We start from the raw sequence: 24033 nt of genomic DNA on the forward strand, positions 1-24033 counted from the left end.
CACTCTTACCCAGTCCAAAGATCAGGGCTTGATCCATCACCGTTTTTTAGCTCACTGCACCATCCCAGCTCAGAACTTGGCTATATGCAAATTAGTCTGTACCTGTCCCAGTGCATGATGGGAACAGGGCAAACCAAACTACCAAGTCAATTCTTATACTGGGAAGGAAACAAGCTTCCGGGGACCGGTTTCTGCCATTTCAGGCGTCGTCGGCCCGGCTTGCTTGAATCCTGATGGTGCAATGAGCAAGGGACTCACATCTGAGTATACCCTTCCACGCTTATGGTGGACAAAATGATTCAGAAAAGGGGGTGGTGATGAACAGAGTGCCTGAATTAAGCAGACCACTCTTACCCAGTCCAAAGATCAGGGCTTGATCCATCACGGTTTTTTAGCTCACTGCACCATCCCAGCTCAGAACTTGGCTATATGTAAATTAGTCTGTACCTGTCCCAGTGCATGATGGGAACAGGGCAAACCAAACTACCAAGCCAATTCTTATACTGGGAAGGAAACAAGCTTCCGGGGACCGGTTTCTGCCATTTCAGGCGTCGTCGGCCCGGCTTGCTTGAATCCTGATGGTGCAATGAGCAAGGGACTCACATCTGAGTATATCCTTCCACGCTTATGGTGGACAAAATGATTCAGAAAAGGGGGTGGTGATGAACAGAGTGCCTGAATTAAGCAGACCACTCTTACCCAGTCCAAAGATCAGGGCTTGATCCATCACCGTTGTTTAGCTCACTGCACCATCCCAGCTCAGAACTTGGCTATATGCAAATTAGTCTGTACCTGTCCCAGTGCATGATGGGAACAGGGCAAACCAAACTACCAAGCCAATTCTTATTCTGGGAAGGAAACAAGCTTCCGGGGACCGGTTTCTGCCATTTCAGGCGTCGTCGGCCCGGCTTGCTTGAATCCTGATGGTGCAATGAGCAAGGGACTCACATCTGAGTATACCCTTCCACGCTTATGGTGGACAAAATGATTCAGAAAAGGGGGTGGTGATGAACAGAGTGCCTGAATTAAGCAGACCACTCTTACCCAGTCCAAAGATCAGGGCTTGATCCATCACCGTTTTTTAGCTCACTGCACCATCCCAGCTCAGAACTTGGCTATATGCAAATTAGTCTGTACCTGTCCCAGTGCATGATGGGAACAGGGCAAACCAAACTACCAAGCCAATTCTTATACTGGGAAGGAAACAAGCTTCCGGGGACCGGTTTCTGCCATTTCAGGCGTCGTCGGCCCGGCTTGCTTGAATCCTGATGGTGCAATGAGCAAGGGACTCACATCTGAGTATACCCTTCCACGCTTATGGTGGACAAAATGATTCAGAAAAGGGGGTGGTGATGAACAGAGTGCCTGAATTAAGCAGACCACTCTTACCCAGTCCAAAGATCAGGGCTTGATCGATCACCGTTTTTTAGCTCACTGCACCATCCCAGCTCAGAACTTGGCTATATGCAAATTAGTCTGTACCTGTCCCAGTGCATGATGGGAATAGGGCAAACCAAACTACCAAGCCAATTCTTATACTGGGAAGGAAACAAGCTTCCGGGGACCGGTTTCTGCCATTTCAGGCGTCGTCGGCCCGGCTTGCTTGAATCCTGATGGTGCAATGAGCAAGGGACTCACATCTGAGTATACCCTTCCACGCTTATGGTGGACAAAATGATTCAGAAAAGGGGGTGGTGATGAACAGAGTGCCTGAATTAAGCAGACCACTCTTACCCAGTCCAAAGATCAGGGCTTGATCCATCACGGTTTTTTAGCTCACTGCACCATCCCAGCTCAGAACTTGGCTATATGTAAATTAGTCTGTACCTGTCCCAGTGCATGATGGGAACAGGGCAAACCAAACTACCAAGCCAATTCTTATACTGGGAAGGAAACAAGCTTCCGGGGACCGGTTTCTGCCATTTCAGGCGTCGTCGGCCCGGCTTGCTTGAATCCTGATGGTGCAATGAGCAAGGGACTCACATCTGAGTATACCCTTCCACGCTTATGGTGGACAAAATGATTCAGAAAAGGGGGTGGTGATGAACAGAGTGCCTGAATTAAGCAGACCACTCTTACCCAGTCCAAAGATCAGGGCTTGATCCATCACCGTTTTTTAGCTCACTGCACCATCCCAGCTCAGAACTTGGCTATATGCAAATTAGTCTGTACCTGTCCCAGTGCATGATGGGAACAGGGCAAACCAAACTACCAAGCCAATTCTTATTCTGGGAAGGAAACAAGCTTCCGGGGACCGGTTTCTGCCATTTCAGGCGTCGTCGGCCCGGCTTGCTTGAATCCTGATGGTGCAATGAGCAAGGGACTCACATCTGAGTATACCCTTCCACGCTTATGGTGGACAAAATGATTCAGAAAAGGGGGTGGTGATGAACAGAGTGCCTGAATTAAGCAGACCACTCTTACCCAGTCCAAAGATCAGGGCTTGATCCATCACCGTTTTTTAGCTCACTGCACCATCCCAGCTCAGAACTTGGCTATATGCAAATTAGTCTGTACCTGTCCCAGTGCATGATGGGAACAGGGCAAACCAAACTACCAAGCCAATTCTTATACTGGGAAGGAAACAAGCTTCCGGGGACCGGTTTCTGCCATTTCAGGCGTCGTCGGCCCGGCTTGCTTGAATCCTGATGGTGCAATGAGCAAGGGACTCACATCTGAGTATACCCTTCCACGCTTATGGTGGACAAAATGATTCAGAAAAGGGGGTGGTGATGAACAGAGTGCCTGAATTAAGCAGACCACTCTTACCCAGTCCAAAGATCAGGGCTTGATCCATCACGGTTTTTTAGCTCACTGCACCATCCCAGCTCAGAACTTGGCTATATGTAAATTAGTCTGTACCTGTCCCAGTGCATGATGGGAACAGGGCAAACCAAACTACCAAGCCAATTCTTATACTGGGAAGGAAACAAGCTTCCGGGGACCGGTTTCTGCCATTTCAGGCGTCGTCGGCCCGGCTTGCTTGAATCCTGATGGTGCAATGAGCAAGGGACTCACATCTGAGTATATCCTTCCACGCTTATGGTGGACAAAATGATTCAGAAAAGGGGGTGGTGATGAACAGAGTGCCTGAATTAAGCAGACCACTCTTACCCAGTCCAAAGATCAGGGCTTGATCCATCACCGTTGTTTAGCTCACTGCACCATCCCAGCTCAGAACTTGGCTATATGCAAATTAGTCTGTACCTGTCCCAGTGCATGATGGGAACAGGGCAAACCAAACTACCAAGCCAATTCTTATTCTGGGAAGGAAACAAGCTTCCGGGGACCGGTTTCTGCCATTTCAGGCGTCGTCGGCCCGGCTTGCTTGAATCCTGATGGTGCAATGAGCAAGGGACTCACATCTGAGTATACCCTTCCACGCTTATGGTGGACAAAATGATTCAGAAAAGGGGGTGGTGATGAACAGAGTGCCTGAATTAAGCAGACCACTCTTACCCAGTCCAAAGATCAGGGCTTGATCCATCACCGTTTTTTAGCTCACTGCACCATCCCAGCTCAGAACTTGGCTATATGCAAATTAGTCTGTACCTGTCCCAGTGCATGATGGGAACAGGGCAAACCAAACTACCAAGCCAATTCTTATACTGGGAAGGAAACAAGCTTCCGGGGACCGGTTTCTGCCATTTCAGGCGTCGTCGGCCCGGCTTGCTTGAATCCTGATGGTGCAATGAGCAAGGGACTCACATCTGAGTATACCCTTCCACGCTTATGGTGGACAAAATGATTCAGAAAAGGGGGTGGTGATGAACAGAGTGCCTGAATTAAGCAGACCACTCTTACCCAGTCCAAAGATCAGGGCTTGATCGATCACCGTTTTTTAGCTCACTGCACCATCCCAGCTCAGAACTTGGCTATATGCAAATTAGTCTGTACCTGTCCCAGTGCATGATGGGAACAGGGCAAACCAAACTACCAAGCCAATTCTTATACTGGGAAGGAAACAAGCTTCCGGGGACCGGTTTCTGCCATTTCAGGCGTCGTCGGCCCGGCTTGCTTGAATCCTGATGGTGCAATGAGCAAGGGACTCACATCTGAGTATACCCTTCCACGCTTATGGTGGACAAAATGATTCAGAAAAGGGGGTGGTGATGAACAGAGTGCCTGAATTAAGCAGACCACTCTTACCCAGTCCAAAGATCAGGGCTTGATCCATCACCGTTTTTTAGCTCACTGCACCATCCCAGCTCAGAACGTGGCTATATGCAAATTAGTCTGTACCTGTCCCAGTGCATGATGGGAACAGGGCAAACCAAACTACCAAGCCAATTCTTATTCTGGGAAGGAAACAAGCTTCCGGGGACCGGTAGTTTGGTCTGCCCTGTTCCCATGATGCACTGGGCCAGGGACAGACTAATTTGCATATAGCCAGGTTCTGAGCTGGGATGGGGCAGTAAGATAAATAACGGTGATGGATCAAGCCCTGATCTTTGGACTGGGTAAGAGTGGTCTGCTTAATACAGGCACTCTGTTCATCACCACCCCCTTTTCTGAATCGTTTTTGGCCACTATAGGTGTGGCAGGGTATACTCAGACATGAGTCCCTTTCTCACTGCTCCATCAGGATTCAAGCAAGCCGGGCCGAAGAGGCTGAAATGCCAGAAACCGGTCCCCGGTAGCTTGTCTCCTTTCTGGTGAAGAATTGGCTTGGTAGTTTGGTCTGCCCTGTTCCCATGATGCACTGGGCCAGGGACAGACTAATTTGCATATAGCCAGGTTCTGAGCTGGGATGGGGCAGTGAGATAAATAACGGTGATGGATCAAGCCCTGATCTTTGGACTGGGTAAGAGTGGTCTGCTTAATTCAGACACTCTGTTCATCACCACCCCCTTTTCTGAATCAAGTCTTCAAATGACCTAATTTGAGTTCACTTTTAAGCTTTTGTCATAGGTTTCCAATATGTTATATTATGTAATATTGATTTTTATTGCACACTAATCACCCAGGAGGGTATCCAGAGTTTTGGGCAGGTGTATATGTGTGAGGCGCCTGAGTAGCTTTTGTTAAGAGCCAGCCCTTCATCTTCTTGCGGAGCTCAATAAGGGAGGAGGTTACTCCGATGTGTTGAGGCTGGCTTGTGGATGTGGGTGGAGCCAATAAAGGGAAGTGGGTGGGGCCACTGGAGGGAGTGGGTGGAGCGGGAGAAGTGGGTGTGGCCTCGTTAAAGACTGTGAGCACCTGCACTTCATATTTTACAAACTAAGCACTGTACCAAATATATCATATTTGGGGACTGCTCGGGACAACAGGGAAGAATTCTTAAGTGCCCACCCTGTCCACATTTGGCAGTCCCCCAGCCTCTAGTCAGAATCAATGTCCCCAGAGGCCCCCCGCACAAAATTTTCTTAACCAGTCCATACCCCGGTCACGTGAACCCTCGGCCAGCCCACTTGGGCCCTACTGAATTGTACCTGCCCACCCACAATGCCACAGTAAGATGCCAACCCTCCCCAACTGCTGTGGATATCCTCCCTAATATGTGCTGTGATCTGAAGAGACCGTAGCAGTATTCCTTTCCTCTTTCCATTTCCTGCTCAAAGATGTCCAACGTAGAGAAATCCTGGAGCCGGAATTTGAATGTTTTTTGGCACACATGCAGAAAATAAGTAGAACGTTTGTTGAGTGAAAAGCATGGCATACTTCAATCTCCTGCTTTACATAGAGGTCACGGTACATGCAAGTCCAGTAGAATCAGGAGCAATACTAGCACCAAATTGTTGCCTATATCAGCAGAAGATTAACTGGCACGTGGAGATCCTTTTCACACCTGGAAAATGAAAGTCTACCTGTTGTATGGCATGTGAACACTTTCACATTTTTATGTATGTCAAGCACTGCACCGTAATGACTGATCACCAAGTGCTGCTGACAAAATTTGGGAATCTCCGGGCCAACCTGCTACCTTGAATTGAGCACTGGGGAATTTGCTTGCAAGAAAATACTTAGGCCAACACACAGAAGCTGGGCAAAGAGAAGAACCCCACTCAGTACCTATCCAGACACCCAGCAAGCTCAAGAATAGTAAGACATTCCACAGCAGAGGAATATCTGTGTTCAGACATACACAGTGCACTGACCGCTTCTCTACCTCTTGGAACCATTGTAGACATCGCCAAGAGGAATGCCACACTAAAAGAAGTCAAAAGGTGCCTTCCAAAACAAGGGTGGTGACAGATTGACACCCATGCATTCGCAAAGAGAGTAATTATCAATGAAGAGCGAACCTCATTCAAACATGTCAGTGGTGAACAGTCAGCAGCTAACTGCGGATTTCTAATGCAATGTAGGCACATTGTCATCCTGAAGAAGCTATGCCAAGTGTTGATTAACTTGGCTCTGTAAGGCCATAGAAGATTAAAAGCAACCAAGACAGCCCTGAAAGATCATGTCTGGTTTCCATCACTTGATCAACTCATTGAGGATACCCTCGAAGAAGGCCACAACATTCAGCCATGGATACAGGCCAGCACCCCTGTTGTCTCTGCCAGATGACGACGTTTGTTGTCATGTCACAACTGACATTTACATTTGGTCTCCTGAGATTTGGCAAGCGCGCCATGGTTATCATGAACGAGTACACAAGGTTTCCAGTAGTCAAGCAGCTGGCATCAACCAGAGCTGAAGTCGTCGTACCAACCCATGACAAATCTTCACAGCATGATGCATTTCAAAAGTCTTGAGGACATACAATTGCCCCCCCCACCTACCACTCGTTTAACAGTCACAAGTTTGCTGGATTTGCAGCACACTTGTATTTCAGGCACTGTGGAATCCCTCCACTGTGGCCACAGCCGATGAGGGAGTGCTTCCAGGCCACACTGAAAAGAACTGTTCAACAAGTGAAGTGAGACAAAGTTGAAGTGCAATATGCACTAAACACAGCATTCTGAGCATACATAAACAGAACTCACATTACCAGAGGCTAATGCCCTTTTACACTTATGCTAAGAAGAGAATTATGCACGTAGATTTCTAGATGGAATTTGAAGGCTACGGAAAGAAAAATGAGGGTAGACAACAAAAGGAAAACACAAAGAGGTATGCGAATGCCCGTTATGGAACTTGAAAGATTGACTTTAAAGAAAGTGATTGGGTTCTCATAAAACAGGACCAAAGAAAGAAGAGAGACCAGTGATATGTAGACACGTAATTTCAAGTGACCCCCAGAAAGGAAACTGTTGGCATCGCAAATACCAGCGATCAACAAGTGACTTGCCACATATCACACTTCAAACAAATCTCACCCAGAAAAAAAACGACCAGCATCCTCCCTGCAACACATCTGGGAATAGCAGTGTAAACGGTGGCCTCAAAACAAAAAGTCAGACTAATTTGGGCATGCGGCAGCTCAGTCACTCACAGAGAGCATCCCTGAAACCACTGTGATACACGGAGGAAGTTTAGCATGCTGGAGAAAGAAAGACAAACACCTGACCTTCAGAGTAAGTAAGAAAAACTTCACTAACTTAACTTGTGGGTTTGGAGAAGTAGGCTTGAGAAGAATGAAAAGGCCAGAGAGACATTCAGGGACACAAGGAATCTAGAGCTGCACTTAGTTACCTGCATGGAATCATATGTTTGCATAGCAAAGACATTGCAGATGCCACTGCAAGCTCAGTGACATGACAGGCTCCTACTTTGTAGGCACTGCCTCTCATGAGCAGTAAAGATGAAGAGTCAAGGCTTACTCTTGGAGTGCAGTGGGAGTCAGTGTCTAGTTCAGGCCTTACTTGTCTCCCTCACAATAAACTATAACAGCTAAATTGTGTTAATCTTTTTGTAAAAGAGTAACACCTTTTCATATCAATAAGGAAACACACTGAGTAACTGATAAGTTGTGGTATTCATTAATACTCTCAAAACAGTATCTTTGTTACTCTGTAACTCCTGTGCCTCAGCTGTACAAAGCAGTGGTTAGGGTTATATTTATTAGGGTTGACACTGTGGAAAGGCATGCACATGTGTCATTTCTGAGAGTGTTCTAACCGATACTTGGTTTCAGTCTTGGTTAATGATCGCTACCTGGTTACATAAGGGCACCTGTAAGAGCACTGGGGCCTTACAACGTACTCTCTTAGTCAAGTTGTTAACGATTTCTCGTATTGGTCGTATGTACCTTTGTTAGCTGACTTGAAGTATTGTAAGGGAGAAAACATCAACAATACATTCCTAACTTGTAAAGCCCATATGACCCCACAATAAGGACCAGGAGTCGTTGAATATGGTTAAAGGAGTTTATTTGAATTACTAATCAATTGATTACATATGCAGACCAAAAATACGTTCAATTAGTACATCAATACAATAGGTAAGCTGAAATATCTCAGAAAGTTAAGGCACAACAAAATGAGAAACAGAATTGTGGTAGCTACCACAATACAGAAACAGATTAAAGAAAACAGGTGTTCCAAAAAGAAACTTCCCTCCTATCTTTTAAACATAAGTCAGATATATGGTCATCTATCAAGGGTCTCTAATTTGGGAGCATAGAAGACGTCAGCATGATCAGACTTCAGTAGAAGTCCTGGAAAAAGGAAATAAGAGTTTAGCATAAAGCTTCATATTTGAACGAATATGGCAAACAGAGTTGTCTGTACCCCTGGAAGTTTAAAGGGAATCTCTCGTCACTCTAACTGTGTAAATAACAATTTAAAAGTAAGAGAAGCTGCAGAAACTTTATTTTGTCCATTCGCACCACCAGGGACCAATCAGACCATCACTTGAGTGAATCTGCACCATTGCTCCAATTACCCAACACATCGAGCTGTGACTGCAGTTCTCAATCTTGAACATCTTGCCATCCTGGTACATGATGAACAGAAGGCCTCCTTCCATCATTGTTTCTCCCCAATCATTGCCAAGTTTCCCTTCAGGCCTTTGTATCAGCAGTCTATTGCAGACAATGAGGCACATGCATCAAGCATTTTACCGGTTTCCAAAGGGACGATTCGCAGAATTGGCCTGCTTGCAACTGGAAATATGCCTTTTCCGATGAATGTACCTTTTTGGATTTGCAATATAGGTAATTGCAATTTTTTGTGAGTACCTAAATTGCAAATGCATTCAGGGAATCGCAATATGCGATTCCCTATTTTGGATGCATGTAGCATTTCCTAAATGCAACTTTGCATTTAGGAAACGCTGATTACCATCCACTTCAAGTTGCTGGTAATTTGTGAATGGATTGACAAATGCACAAAAGATGCATTTTTCAAGGCGCCATGAAGGGCACACATGATGTGCATACTTACCTTTTTTGATGGGTGCCTCAGGGGGGCCTTAGGCACCCAGGCACCCTTGGATTTGCATTCGCAAATTGCGATTACCAATTTGGTAATCACAAATTGTGAATGCATTCCCTAATAGAGATTCGCAATTTGCAAATTGCTATTAGGGAATGTTAAGGATTTGCATGATTTTTTCCGAATCCTTCATGCATAGGCATTTGTGATTACCAAATAGCGAATCCTTAAAATTCCCTATTTGATAAACGCAAATGATTGCCTTGATGCATGTGCCCCAATAAGCCTTTCTCTAAGTAACAAAAAAATAAACCTGCAAGAAAGGGAAAGGATGCAGGCAAAACAAAATCCATTTCAACTGAGGCTTGTAGTCCTGCTAATTTTGGTTAAGAATTTAATGAACACTTTGAATGTGTGGCAATACATGCACACGTGTAACTTGAAAAATAAATGTAAAACTTGAGCAAAAGAGTACATGTTTACATATGCAAATATAACTTGAAGTGTAACTGTAAAATGTGAAAAAAGAATCGAGGCTTTCATGTTTAAACTGAATATTAGTGCATATGTGTATAAACCTCTAGTCTCTACAGTGAATGTATTTCATTAATACGTTTTAATGCTTCATGCCTGTTAATGACGTTAAGGCACAAAGTGAATATAACGGCAGATACATAAATATATATAATTGCATTTCCGTGAAGTTCAAGGGTGGAGTTTAAATTGCACTAATTCATTCATCTCCCAGTGGCGATGTTAGCCATCACAATCAACATATGAATATTTTTATATGAAACCAGATCAAAACCCTGATGTTTCCAACATTTTTCATGTAGTTTTCCAACTATTTCATTTAATTAAAATCTATACTGACTCTCCTTTAGTTCTACATCTTTTCGCTTTCTTCTCATTCCCCTCCTTTCCTGTACCTCTCTTTTTCCTTTCATGTACTTGTACCCCTTATAGATTAAAAAAAGACAGATTGTACAAGAGGCCTCCAAATGGAATCAAATATTCCACTTCCAAGGATTCTAAACCATTTGCACATTGCATCAAACCAATTTCTAATTGCTTCCCAAGCACCTGTAGTTTTTAACTCCTTTAAATCTCCCTTTAAGTCTGTAATATTTTTTATATATATCTTCACCTCTTCACTCTTATCAGGTATATAGTACATCATTGCTGAACCTTTAACATCTTGCATACTCCACCCTCCTTTGCGAGATGGAATTCTAATGCAGGGCAATTCTGTATTACTATATACCTTACAGCTATTATTTCAGTGTCCACAGCTAACAATGAATGTGCAGTACTAGTAGCTAATTTATCAACTATAGCGAACAACTTTCTAATTTTAAAATCAGTTAAAACTACTCCTACAGAAGGAATCAATGCACCAGTATGTCTCCCACTATTTCAGTACAACTACTACTTTTTTTTGGGGATCTAACTGGTGAACCCCATACAGAATCATCTAAGTGCTCTTTATGATACATATTTGGAAAAACTACTTCCAAATAACATGTGCATGTGAGAGGGGGCACATGGTGTGCCCTCCTGTCTGTATGCACCCCTGATCCTGCACAGAACCAAATGCACAACATCGTGCATTTCGGTCCATGCAGGAACTGGCTGTGACACTCCCACAGCAGTGCCTTTCTACGACTCTCCTATGAACCTTAGAAAGGCACAATCGTGGGACTGCCACTACAGGACCACCCAACCTTTATCCCAGTTGGAATATGGCAGGCAGACTGACTACTGGGGTCTTGGAGTGAGACACTAGTGTGGCAGCCCACTGCAAGACTGCCAACTTGTAATCAGGTCCTAAGAGGGTTATATTTACTATTCCCACTCCAATATAAAGTAGCTCTTGGAAACATTTGGCACTAAAGTAGATACCAATTGCAGTTCTAAAACTACTACAAATTTAAGGGTTGATTACGACTTTGGCACTCCTACTCTGGCTCTCTGCCAATGCAAAGACTTGTTGAACTCGTGCAGGCAGATAGTCCTTTTTGCCGTTCCTACAGTGGTGCCCTAAACAAGGGCAACATCAGAAATGTTCCAGCACAGCATTGACTGATAAATCCATGCCGTGCTGGAACTGGTGGTGCAAGCAGACAGGGGGGGCACACGTAGTACCCCCCTGTATGCATCCCCATGGCGGCGGGGCATCTTTGTTTCCACTCCACCAGCCTTTTCATGGCGGTGAGCCCACTATGAAAAGACTTGTGGAGGGAAAACTCAAAATATGCTCACAGACAGCGGCTGTCCATTCTGGCATATTATATAGTCCTTAAGCATTGCACCACCATCAAGTAACTGTGGTTTCCTGGCACAGTCGGTGCAGCGGTGGCTGGTCCTAAAAGCTCCCTCGTAATGAGGCGGACGCGGGGCCGCCACTGCTGTGCCAAAGCGAGTCTGGCATTCCAAGACTGCCAGACTCGAAATCAGGCCAATAGTAACAAAAAATATTGCAAAATACTAAAAATATATTTAGCATTCCTATCACAATTTCAGCAAACTTAACAAACGTAAATGAAAATATTAAACAAAAAATAATTATTATTCTAAAATAAAATATACAATCTTAAGTACAATATATTTCCTACAAAATAATATACATTATTGCATTTTAATACATTTTTAAGTCACTTCAATATTATTATAAATCCTGTTAATAACATATTTTTAAAGTGTTATTAAGAAAATCAAATAATATATTTGATATCCAAGACTGCATAGGCAGCTCTTAGGGATCCTCCTTTGTCTCTCAGACAGGACCCATAAATAAACTGTAAGAGTTCAGACTCAAACAGTGGCTCATCTTGTATATCTGGTCTTAGCTTGATGCATAGTTCAGTGACATTGAGAGAGTCATTCTCTATTTCTCCAGCATCATTTTAATTTTCAAGCAAAGGTAACAGTGTAGCAGGATTCAAGGTAGCACACCTTTTCAAAGAAACCTTGTCTACTTCAAAAATAATCTGTTCATATTTAGTAAATCAAGTGTTGGTCAAGTAGTGCGAGTACATGTCAACAAAATCTCCAGAGTGGGGAAGAAAAACAAAATAAGGGGATGACCCATGACAATACTTTCACATCTTTCTATGCTGAAAGCTACTGCTGCTTCGGCTTGAAGGCATCTGGGCAGTCCTGCGGCTATGGGATCAAGAGTAGCAGAAAAGTAAGCTGCAGGTCTTGATGCATTTGTGTAAGCACTGAGAGAGGGCCACCCTCCCTCTAACTGTGTGAAATGATGGATGGAGTGATGAATTGATAAGTGAAAGGTCGAATGTATGGACGGATGAGTGAAAGGGTGGCTATAAGGATGGATGAGTGAGTGAAAGGAAGGATAGATGAGCAAAAGAATGGATGGATGAGTAAAAGGGCAGATGGACGGTTGAGAGGATGGATTGATGAGGTGATGGATGGATGGATGGATGGATGAGTGATATGGTCAATGGATGGATTCATAAGTTGATGAGTGGATGGATGGGTGAAGGGGTGGCTAAGTGAAAGGGGATGGAGAGAGAAAGGGAAGATGAATGGATGAGTGAAAGAATGGATGGATGATTGACAGGATGGGTAGGCGAATGGGTTAATGGATGAGTGAAATGAAGGATGTAAGGATGGATGAGTTAAAGAATGCATAGATGAATGGAAGGGAGGGTGATGAGCTGGGACAAAGGATGTATGAGTGAAATGGTGAATGGATGAACAAATGGACGGATGAGTGTCTGGGTGAATGAATGGATGGATGAGTACGTGAAAGGATGGCTGGGTGGGTGAAAATGTAAATGGTTGGATGGATGGATGGGTGGAAGTGTGGAGGGATGAGTGAATGGATGGAAGGGGTGGATGGGAGGATAGATGATGGATAGGTTTGGAAATTGTTGAATAGGCTTGGATATGAATGGGCACACAGATAGAAGGACGGAATGAATGGTGAAAGACTGAATGATGGATGAAAGAATGAATGAATGCCACACCAACGGTTGACTCAACCTGCCATCCCAACTGACACATGAAATCAGGCAGCAAGCGTGGAACTTGGGCTTCAAATGCTTCTTCTGACTGCCAAAAAGCAGAAACAAATTCCTTGTATGGCGCTGTGGTACCACAAGAGATGTTTGGCTGTTGTGTCGACAGGCAGCGCTGCTCCCATGCCACCCGGAAGCAGCTCAAACAGCTGTCCACTTGCCCCGAGGTCATGAGTGATGCATGAAAGCAGTGCAGCCCTTCTCCGGGGAAAGGTGGGCAAGACAACATAACCTGCACTAGCAGACAACAGCACCGAAGTGACTCGAATCCCTTCCTCCACAAATTTGTTTTCTTTAAAAATAACTTTGCACTCCTAAGAATACTGCGCCCAAGGCAACCGGCCCTGAGGCCCCGCTCAAGCTATTCCACTGCCTACCAATATGGATGACATCTGACTCTTACACCTTGTAGCTCTTGTTGTCTTAAGTGACATTTCCTATACATTGACTTTCACATTTATGAGTCATTGTCTCTATATAATATGTGTGTGATGTACTGCACTCCGACACCCTGTCGTACATACTTCGGATAAGTAGCACTATAAAAGAAATTAAATACACATGAGAGAGGGTCCATGTCAAGGTGAGGGGCACCATTGGAGAGTGATAGAATGCTGGATTGGCTTACCCAGCATCAGGCGTTTCCTTTGGAGGCTGGAAGGGTGGAAGGGGCGGTTTTGTTACTGGGTTCTGGCACTCCAAAGTCCTTGCATATACAGCAGTCTTAAGACAACAATAACGTTGTCGCAATAAATCTGGTGACTAATGTACCTGCTGGAAAGAGATGGGAGTTTTGTTTAGTGGCAGTTCTGAATCGTCTAAGGTAGCACAGAGGGTTAATATGCCTGCTGCAAATAATGTGTACCATGCATATCAAAGAACAGTATTTTATGTGCAGAGCTCCGTGGGTTACTGCTTTTGTCACTGATATTATTTTGTTACTGTGCAGTTCATAAGTTACATACGTAATCTAGCCCAGTGATCAATGAACTGCCACCAAAAATCTGCATGCAAGCTGCATAGTACAGGTTATAAAGTTATGTTTTCTTCTGAGTTTTTCATTATCCTGATATTGCTAAAAATGTTTGTTTGGTAAGTAATACATTCTTATCATTAAAGTCAATGCTAACTACTGTGTTATGTTCTGAATCCTAAGTTTGAGCTTCTTCAGACCAAGCATCTTACAAAATGGCTACCAATATGCGTGACGTGCATCCCACACCTTAGTCCCCGTTGCCTTATGTAAAACTTTCTATACACCGATTTACGCATGTATGATTCATTGTCTCTGTATGCGAGTGTGATGTAAAGTGATCTGGTACCCTACACTGGTATGAGAGGCACGATAAAAGTATAAACTATCTAATACATGTGAGAGATAGGCACTTTCGGGGATAGTGAGCTGTAAGCTGTCAGTTTGTTTGTGACAGACAACTTTTAAATACCACAAATGAACTGTGCAAATGTTTCAGAACGTATCAGCAGTTAGGAAACCACAAATGGACCACTTTTTTGTAATTCAGAAGTGTGCTGGAAACAGGTTTTTAATATGATCAAAACAATGAAGACACTTTACTTGGTGATGTTCAAATGATACATTTTTGCCAAAACTACATGCACATTAGTATTTGTGTGCTATATAGTTTTATCAGTAAAACTGCATGTTGGCACGTTGCTTCCATTCAATAGAAAATGTTCTGTGTGTAAAAGACGGTACCTCCTTCTGCCCTTCAATTATGCTTTAACAGTGTACACAGTTTCTAGTCTGTAACCCACTTCTGTGCATCAGTGAGAATCTGCAGTTTACAGCCCACAGAAAGGAAGCAGCCCAAGCAGTATACTGTTTCTAATTTAAGGTAAAATAGGGAGGGTTGATATATGGCTAGCTAGGGCATTATATAGTAATGTCAACTCCTATTTAACAACTCTGACCCACAATAATAACATAACGCTCAGCAGTGTTCAGCCAATTATAGCTCATGCATGATGGTTAATAACTCCCTTTTACTGCTTACTCCTCTTACACTTACACAAGACCTGTCCGAAATCGGTCTTTTCCATTACTCAGTACTGTACTAGCCCCTATGCAAGTCATCACCAGCTGAACAGACATGGAATACCTGAATCAATCTGACACATAAAGGTGGCCACTCGGTGGACTGCACTCTAATCCTGCACTGCAGGTCCCAGTTAACTACATCCAATCCGGGCCACTTTACATCTCACAATGGCGCTTATGTGTCTGTAAAAGTTGCTGTTTGTCCCGAAGTTTTGGCCTGAATGTTGACCTTCTGTCCTGACCGTCCTGAATTTTGACACTTTGTCCTGAAGTTTTACACTCCTTTGTCCCAGATTTTTACACTCACCGTCTTGAATGGACAACCATGCCAGTTGGTCACCCTATTTCACACCGAAGTGCTTTCTCCTGAAGTGTTTCAATTCTTTAATTGTTGCTTCATAATATGTGTCAGTCGACTCATAAGGTAACTGTGGCACAGTTCTCCATTTAGGTTTGAAACCACCTTTGCTTTAACTGTCCATCCTAATCCCAATAGCATTAAGAGTAGTTGTCAGAATATGAATTAACATTGGAGTAAATATTTTCATAGTTTGTCACAGTTCCTTAATCATGTGTACAAATAGTCATCATAGCAAGATGGCATCCATCCATGAACAAGGCTCGGGAAGAGCCGAAACGTGTGGGTCCATATTGCTAGTGATAAAAATAAATGCCCCCTTTTTACTGGCACCCAGTCACGGTAGTATTTTTGTTTACAGGAGTGTAACAGTATATATATATATATATATATACATATATATATATATATTGTCCACAATGTGATCCTTGTTCTTCGAGAGCGCTCAGCAGCGGGTGCTCTGCAATAATGGCCGGATCCTGGCCACAAACAATTTTTGTCAAACAAAGGATGCGCCACTCTTGGATGGATTTTAAGCTTCTTTATTCAAGTGTCTTGCACCCCACCATTTTCTTGGGGGGGATTTTAAGCTTCTTTATTCAAGCGTCTTTCACCCCACCAACGCGTTTCAGTCGACTTTTCTCACGGTATGTAAGTCTTTCTTTACTTTCTCTATATATACTATCCCATTTCTGCCTTTAAGTGGCATTATGGGATATGTAGTTGTAAACATATATTCAACAAAACTTTATACAAAACAGAAAGACATTAGCGCTTCATGTTTGTTATTAAACATTATTGCAGTACCTTATGTGCATTGTTTTTAACACTGGTTGCTGTCAGTTATATGTGTCTACAATAGAGCGATGTATTAGGGTTTAGTACCCACGTTTACGTTTCTAATATTTCACTGTTATTTTTGCTTTTAACTGGGTATAGTACCCTGCTTTCTTAAGTTCGATTATCCAGTCTCTGATACATATCCTGAAGATTCAAAGATGTACATAAAGTTCCTCATCGTTGTTTATGCCTCCCGGTTGTTTAGTCCTAAATCTTATAATTAGGCGAGACTCCATCTGACGCCGCTTTTTTGCACGGTCTCCCCCTCGGTCTCCTATGGGTACCATTTTAATTCCATAAAAACACATTCCTCTCCAATCTCCATTTTGGCAGGTTTTGACATGTTTGGCTGTGGCATATAGCATGTTCCATTCTTAACTACCCTTATGTGCTCCAATATACGTTTTGGTGGGGTCCAAGACGCTTGAATAAAGAAGCTTAAAAACCATCCAAGAGTGCTGCATCCTTTGTTTTACATATATATATATCCAAACGACTTTCTGTCTCTTCAAACGGCACCACAGAAATAACGGACCACCAGGCAGCATAGAGTGTTTGGGTAGGTTTATTATCCCTTCTTTTCACTCGGAATGACGCGTTTCGGGTAACACGTACCCTTGTTATATATATATACTAGCAGCCCGTCCCGACGTTGTCCAGGTATGAATTGCTGCCAGCCAGTAGTATATTGTTTTGTAGGATTTCGTTTTGATAGCATTTCTTATCTGTGACAGGCCTGTGAAACGCTCCGATTCACATTGCACTGCTGATGCACTTAAGAGTGCGTATTCAGTAGTGTGTGTACTCGAGTTTCCCTACTTTATTTTTCCTTGCAATATTATATAGCACGAACTCGACAACATGGCATAAGCACAATTTACATAACAGAAGAACGCATTCATTTGTGGTAGGCACGGGGAGACAAAGCGATTTGCCTGGAATCACAGGATTTTGAGCTGATGCCGAGATTCGAACGTAGCTCCCCAGCTCTAAAGTTCGCAATTCTAGAACTTGTGGCGGGAGGTGTGTCTAAAAGTGTATGTCGGTGCTGGCCATCAATGAGAGAGACCTGTGTATTTTTCAAATGGGTGGTGAAAAAATATGAGTATGTTGCTGGAGATGTGGGCCGCCATGTCACCAATGTACTTACCAGGGAGGGTAAACACCCATTATTCCGCAACTTTCTTTCCGCATACCATCACTCCGCATACTTTCATTATGAAAGTACCATGACTCCGCAATGCCATTATAACGCATGGCATTACATTTTATATGCTTTTACCACGCATACATTTACAACGAAATTAGTTGTAAATGCATGAATGGTAAAAGCATGTTTTTTTTATGTTTGATAAGGTAAGTATGGGTATAGGGGTATATGTTTTGGGGTACTGAGGTATATGTTTTGGGGTGTTTGGGTATTTTAAGGGTTCAGATATAGTTTTGGGTTATGGGGTACAGGGGTAGTTTTAGGGTTTAAGGATAGGTATGGGTTTTGGGGTACAGGGGTATTTTTAGGGTTTAGGGCTAGGTTTGGGTTTTGGGGTATGGGGTATTTTTAGGGTTCAGGGGTAGGTTTGGGTTTTGGGGTACAGGGGTATTTTAAGGGTTCAGGGCTAGGTTTGGGTATTGGAGTACAGGGGTATTTTTAGCATTCAGGGCTTAGTTTGGGTTTTGGGGTACAGGGGTAATTTAGGGTTCAGGGGTAGGTTTGGGTTTTGGGGTACAGGGTTATTTTTAGGATTCAGGGCTAGGTTTGGGTTTTGGGGTACAGGGGTATTTTTAGGGTTCAGGGGTAGGTTTGGGTTTTGGGGTACAGGGGTATTTTAAGAGTTCAGGGCTAGATTTGGGTTTTGGGGTACAGGGGTATTTTTAGGGTTTAGGGATAGGTTTGGGTTTTGGGGTACAGGCTATATTGATAGGGTTAAGATGGGTTAGTGTTTAAGGGTGTTGGGGTATTTTAAGGAGTAAGGGTGGGTTATGATTATGGGGTGCAGGGGTATTTAAATGGAGCTGGGTGGGATTAGCACACAATATGAGACATGGCATGAAGGGCGGAACGTACCACACGCCCCCAGCGTTTGTCACGCCCCCAGCACACGCCCACAGCACACCGCAGACACGCCCACAAGGGACTACTTTGCTGGCACGGTTCTTTTACCTTTTAAATGTATATGGTGGGCATCTGCATAGCCTATGTCCTTCTGCTGCAACTGCCCTTTCCAACGCTGTATTGGGTGTTGTGATTGGTGCTGTGGTTCCTGAGATTACCCGCCTCAAAGGTTTGGGCTCTCTCTTTATTATATTAGTATGAATTTAACAAAAAAAGATATAGGTTAAAATGCATACTCACTTGACACTCACACGTTGCTTCTCTGAAACAGGTAAAAAGACTCTTTTCAAACTAAGAAAGGGCACCCTTGAGATAAATATTTGGAGGCCATCCAGTCAGCGGTTTCAGAGATTTTGTATACACAAATTTTCTTTTGACCCACCTACACCAAATTTGGCATGCTTTAGATGTCCCCCAATATAGTTTTCTCCAAGTTTGGTGCATATTGGTCAAGGTGCAGCAACTTAACTTTATTAAGGGTATAAAAGTGGGATTGCAACCTTCACTGCAGGGCCCTAACTGCTCTTCAGTAATATGTGCATACAAATAAAGAACAAACAGAAAAAAGATGTTGAGTGAGAAAAACAGAAAGGGGGAGGAAGGAGGGAAGAGCAAGACACAGAGGGAAATAGAGAGAGCGAGAAAGAAAGAAAGAAAGAAAGAAAGAGTTGAACATTCAAGTGTGCAATCTATTATAGTTGATGCTCTCATAATGAGACCATTCACCCAAGGTTAAAGGCTTAGAACTGACTATGTATCTGCTGTGTGAGATACAAATATTTTGTTAACATGTCATTTCAGTAATCACACTCTCAAGGCTTGCCATGTAGAAACACTGTTGCAGCAACTTTCTCCGTTGAGGCTGTTTCTGGAAAGTGCCAACATTCTTGGAATCACACCTCTTCTGCTACACATGGGAGCTGGTCCATAAATAACTTCCTCCTATACTTTGCTTTCCACATCCCTGGTTGTTAAATCCAGCTTACCATGTCCTTTAGTCTGACGCAGTCCACAGTAAGCAATGTTCATAGTAATTGCGTTGTGCGTCACTGATTCTAGTGCGGCCTCTTGGCGCTTTAACTCTCCAGGGGGATTGAAAGTCGACCTGTATCTTTGGTTGAAGAGGTGTGGGGTTGTAGTGCGACTGGTTTGAAAGAGATGGGGGAGGTGCTGAGGTCCTGCAGGAAGGTCTGGCTGTGTCATGGCAACCTTTACCCTTCTTGTGTGTGTGATGTCATTTATGAATGTATGATAAAGGGATACAGTGTGTCTTACACAGCATTTATTTTATGTGCCTGGGTGAAGAGTAACTAGTCGTAAAATGGATGTGGGCCCGGGTGGGGGGTGGGGGGGCATTGGACCAGATCTAAGGGCGCAACCCAAGGAAATCATCTGACACAGAGTAGTAATTGGATATGTGGGTTACACCATGATGGACTAATATTACTCTAGAATAAATGAAATGTAGGAATGATACCGATTGCCCACTAACCAGCACCCACACGTGCATCTCCCACTGTTACATGTCCGCCAGTGAACTATTGTATAACTTACTGAACCACTCTGTATGTACCGTCAAATCCTACTGAACTGTATTTAATTGCTATATCATTCAAAATCTCAATAAAAAATATTTATTAAAAAAAAAGAAATGTAGGTATGAAATGCTGACTTAACCATCTCCAGAACACTGATATTATCTTTTTCTCAGGATGGCTGAGCCGGCAGAATGCGCTGGGATCGTATCGTTTCTCTGTTCTACGGATGCTTCATTCATCAGTGGAGAGAACATCGTGGTTGCTGGAGGAGGCTTGTCCAGACTCTGAGTGTGAATGCAGAGTGTGCCGGACTGGTGATGCATGCCTCAGCAAATGCTTCAGCATGCTCAGTTCACTTGGAATGCACTCCTCCTTGTATATTCTTTAAAGTATTCACTTTCCTCCCATGTACCAGTGCAGTCCTTAACACAGCTCGGTTCTGCAATTGATCACGCTGAATGATGCTGAGCCGCTTAAGCAGGGGTCCAAGATGTCTTCCCCGGGTGTTGTATTTGCACCTTCTCTGCAGTGTGACGCAAGAGGCTTAGTAGTATTTGTGGCATTTATATTATTACTTCCTTTATTTCTATTTGCGAAATAAATTGATCATTTTTTTAAAGACTGTCAATAATTGTGGTGGTTTGCAGTGATTCATTTCTTTCCTATGAATTGCTTTCCTTTGAAGTAAAGCATCAGATATATACACAATTTTTTTAAACTACACATTTCACACATGTGCATGTGTTTCATCAGGAGAACGCGGTGCATCACAGCATCTCCGAAATTTATAACACATACAAAGTATGACTCTTCTTAAATTGTATGCATACCAATGCTTTAGAGCAATTTCACAATAAATGATTGGTATGAATAGGCACTGGCTTAACCTGAACTGTTTCACCCAAAGACCAAGTGCCTCCTAAAATGGTCGGATGCTTAGCTTGCGCCCTCTTGTGGTCAGGCAGAGCCGCGCATGGGAAGATCCCACCAGCTCATTGTTAGGCATCAATTCACCTACACTAGATTAGGCTCTGCCTTATCATAATTAGGCACCACTCTCAAATATTTGCGTCTGTCCTCTAATGATTAGGCGAAGACCCCACAAGATTTTGTTCTGCTCTTTCACAAATAGGCAAAACACTCACATGATTAGGCTTTGCCCTCATAAGGTTAGGCACCACCCTCATGAGATTAGGCTCCGCCCGTTGATAGTGGGGAACAGCACTAGCATGATTAGGTTTTGTCTTCTTGTGTTTAGGCTCTGCCATTATAAGATTAGGCGCTGCCCTCTTTAAGTTACACCCCTTAACACAATAATGAGCCTCTCTAACCTGGATAGGCCTTGCCTTTTAATAATTAGACTCTGTCCTCTCATGTCTGAGCGCTGCTGTCATGCGATTAGGGACACGCTGTCTTCTCCTGATTATCCTCTGCCTTCTCATGACTAGGTGGTACCCACAAACGATGAGGCTGTACATTCTAATGGCTAGTCACCTCTCACTTTAGTAGGTCATCCATGAACTGTTAGGCATTGCCATCACACGAAGAGGCTCTACCTTCTCATGGTTAGGCACAAATCTTGCATGATTAGGCTCTGCCCTATCATTGTGAGGCATCACCCTCATCTCATATAATTAGGCAATTCACTGACATGATGACACTTCCATCACATAAGCCTGCACTGTGTTGATAACTATCTCAGAAGTACATTCATCTTTATTTTATTACAGAATAAGGGATATGGAATCACTTGGCCTCTAACCATTAACCAAAATCAAATAAAACCTCCATGGAGACTGTGACTCTTTCTTTGCATTCATCTTTTTGATATGTGTTTCCCTTTCAAATTATACATGCCTATTTAAGTGTGTAAACATTATATTCTTGCAGTGATGTCCCCAACTTCTCAATCTAACAATGTTCTCCAGGGTTTGGGGTAAGCAATACATTTGTAAAAAAAAAAAAAAAAAAAATGCCCATGTCAGTTGCTGAGCCTCTGTGTGTTTGTATTATGTTGTTTCTCACTTATGGCATCTACTAGGAGTAAGCTCATTTGTATTTTTTACCATGGCTAAATTTGTTTGGAAACATTTATTGTACCTTGGATTAGTATCTAGCCTGATCCCTTATGCTTACCAGCCAAAGTTAGGATAACAAGCCCAACACTGCATGGTGACGGGTTACAGGATGAAAGATGCCATACTTGCTTTAACCTACTGAAGATGTTACTTCACGCCAGCACAAAATCTATGCGTTATAATTGAGTCAACTTACTTTCAAGCAGACATTTTCTCATCCCTCCCACCCATCCCAAAAACTCATGACCCAATTGCACTTTCTGCAACGACCATGGACAACACTCAATAATTCACTCCTAGATTTTGCTGTCTTCTCACTGAATATTTCTAATATTTGAGTGCCTTTGGTGACTCTTCTTGAACTTAACACGTTTTCTTTTACTCGTGTTCAAGATAATTTCAATTTCCTCCATCTGAATCCCCACTTTCCCCATTGACCCTTGCTGAGTAATTGTCACTCCACTATTCTGCATTCAATGGCCTTGCAATAGATCACAATAAAACCACTTATCTGTCCTTTTGAAGGAACAGGATCCCACGAGACATATATTCAAGCCCAATATACCCTACTTTGGGGATTGGGCTGTGAGCAGCAGAAGAAGGCACACTGACCTCAATAATTCCTGATTTACCAATTGCAACATGCTAATTTTAGTACGGCTGTTAGACCTGACATCATTGGCGTGAGTCTCCCTTCCATTTTTTGACGGATTGCCTCCTATGTTTTGACCTATTTTTGCTGACTGTATGTTTTGGGCCCTGTGCCACTGCTAATCAGTGCCACAGTGCAAGTGCTCCCTATGTTAAATTGATATACCGATTGGATTCCATGATTGGCTTATTTGATCTACTGTCAGCCCCTAGTACAGTGCACCATGTGTGCCCAGGACTTGTAGAGCAAATGCTGCTGGTGGGCTTGCGCAAAAACAACAGGTGATGGACAGAATGCTGAACAATGTCATACATTCACCCCATTACAGAGATCTGGGCCTAAATCCATCGTTTATTTGCTCACCATGCCTTTCCAGTTTGAACCCAGCTATATGCAAATCAGTCTTGACCCTGTGCCCCATGGGAACAGTCCAGCCCGAACTGCCAAGCCAGGTCCTCCCTGGACTGGAAACAAGCATCCAAGGACCGGTTTCGGGCTTTCAGCCCTCATCAGCCTGGATAGCTTGATTCCAGTGGCATGGAGAGCACGGGACTCACGTCTGAGCATACCCGTCCCTCTCGGGGTGACAAAAGCAAAAACAACAGGTGATGGACCGAATGCAGAACAATGTCATACATTCACCCCAGTACAGAGATCTGGGCCTAAATCCATCGTTTTTTTGCTCACCATGCCTTTCCAGTTTGAACCCAACTATATGCAAATCAGTCTTGACCCTGTGCCCCATGGGAACAGTCCATCCCGAACTGCCAAGCCAGGTCCTCCCTGGACTGGAAACAAGCATCCAAGGACCGGGTTCGGGCTTTCAGCCCACATCAGCCTGGATAGCTTGATTCCAGTGGCATGGAGAGCACAGGACTCACGTCTGAGCATACCCGTCCCACTCGGGGTGACAAAAGCAAAAACAACAGGTGATGGACAGAATGCAGAACAATGTCATACATTCACCCCAGTACAGAGATCTGGGCCTAAATCCATCGTTTTTTGCTCACCATGCCTTTCCAGTTTGAACCCAGCTATATGCAAATCAGTCTTGACCCTGTGCCCCATGGGAACAGTCCAGCCCGA

The 24033-nt window shown here is 43.6% G+C and overlaps 1 protein-coding gene across 3 annotated transcripts in view; it reads left to right on the top strand.

Moving 5' to 3' along the window:
* Positions 1-22024, top strand: part of LOC144823654 (dehydrogenase/reductase SDR family member 4-like) — a 302940-nt gene extending 280916 nt beyond the window's left edge. For all 3 annotated transcript variants that reach the window (XM_078682356.1, XM_078682364.1, XM_078682348.1), the window contains one exon: positions 20391-22024. In XM_078682356.1, coding sequence (XP_078538482.1) covers positions 20391-20505 — 115 coding nt within the window. In that variant the 3' untranslated portion in view covers positions 20506-22024. The remainder of the gene's footprint in view (positions 1-20390) is intronic.
* The last annotated feature ends 2009 nt before the right edge of the window (positions 22025-24033 follow it).

Source organism: Lissotriton helveticus, chromosome 1_1 (assembly GCF_964261635.1).
Source record: "Lissotriton helveticus chromosome 1_1, aLisHel1.1, whole genome shotgun sequence".
Classification (NCBI taxonomy): Eukaryota; Metazoa; Chordata; class Amphibia; order Caudata; family Salamandridae; genus Lissotriton; species Lissotriton helveticus.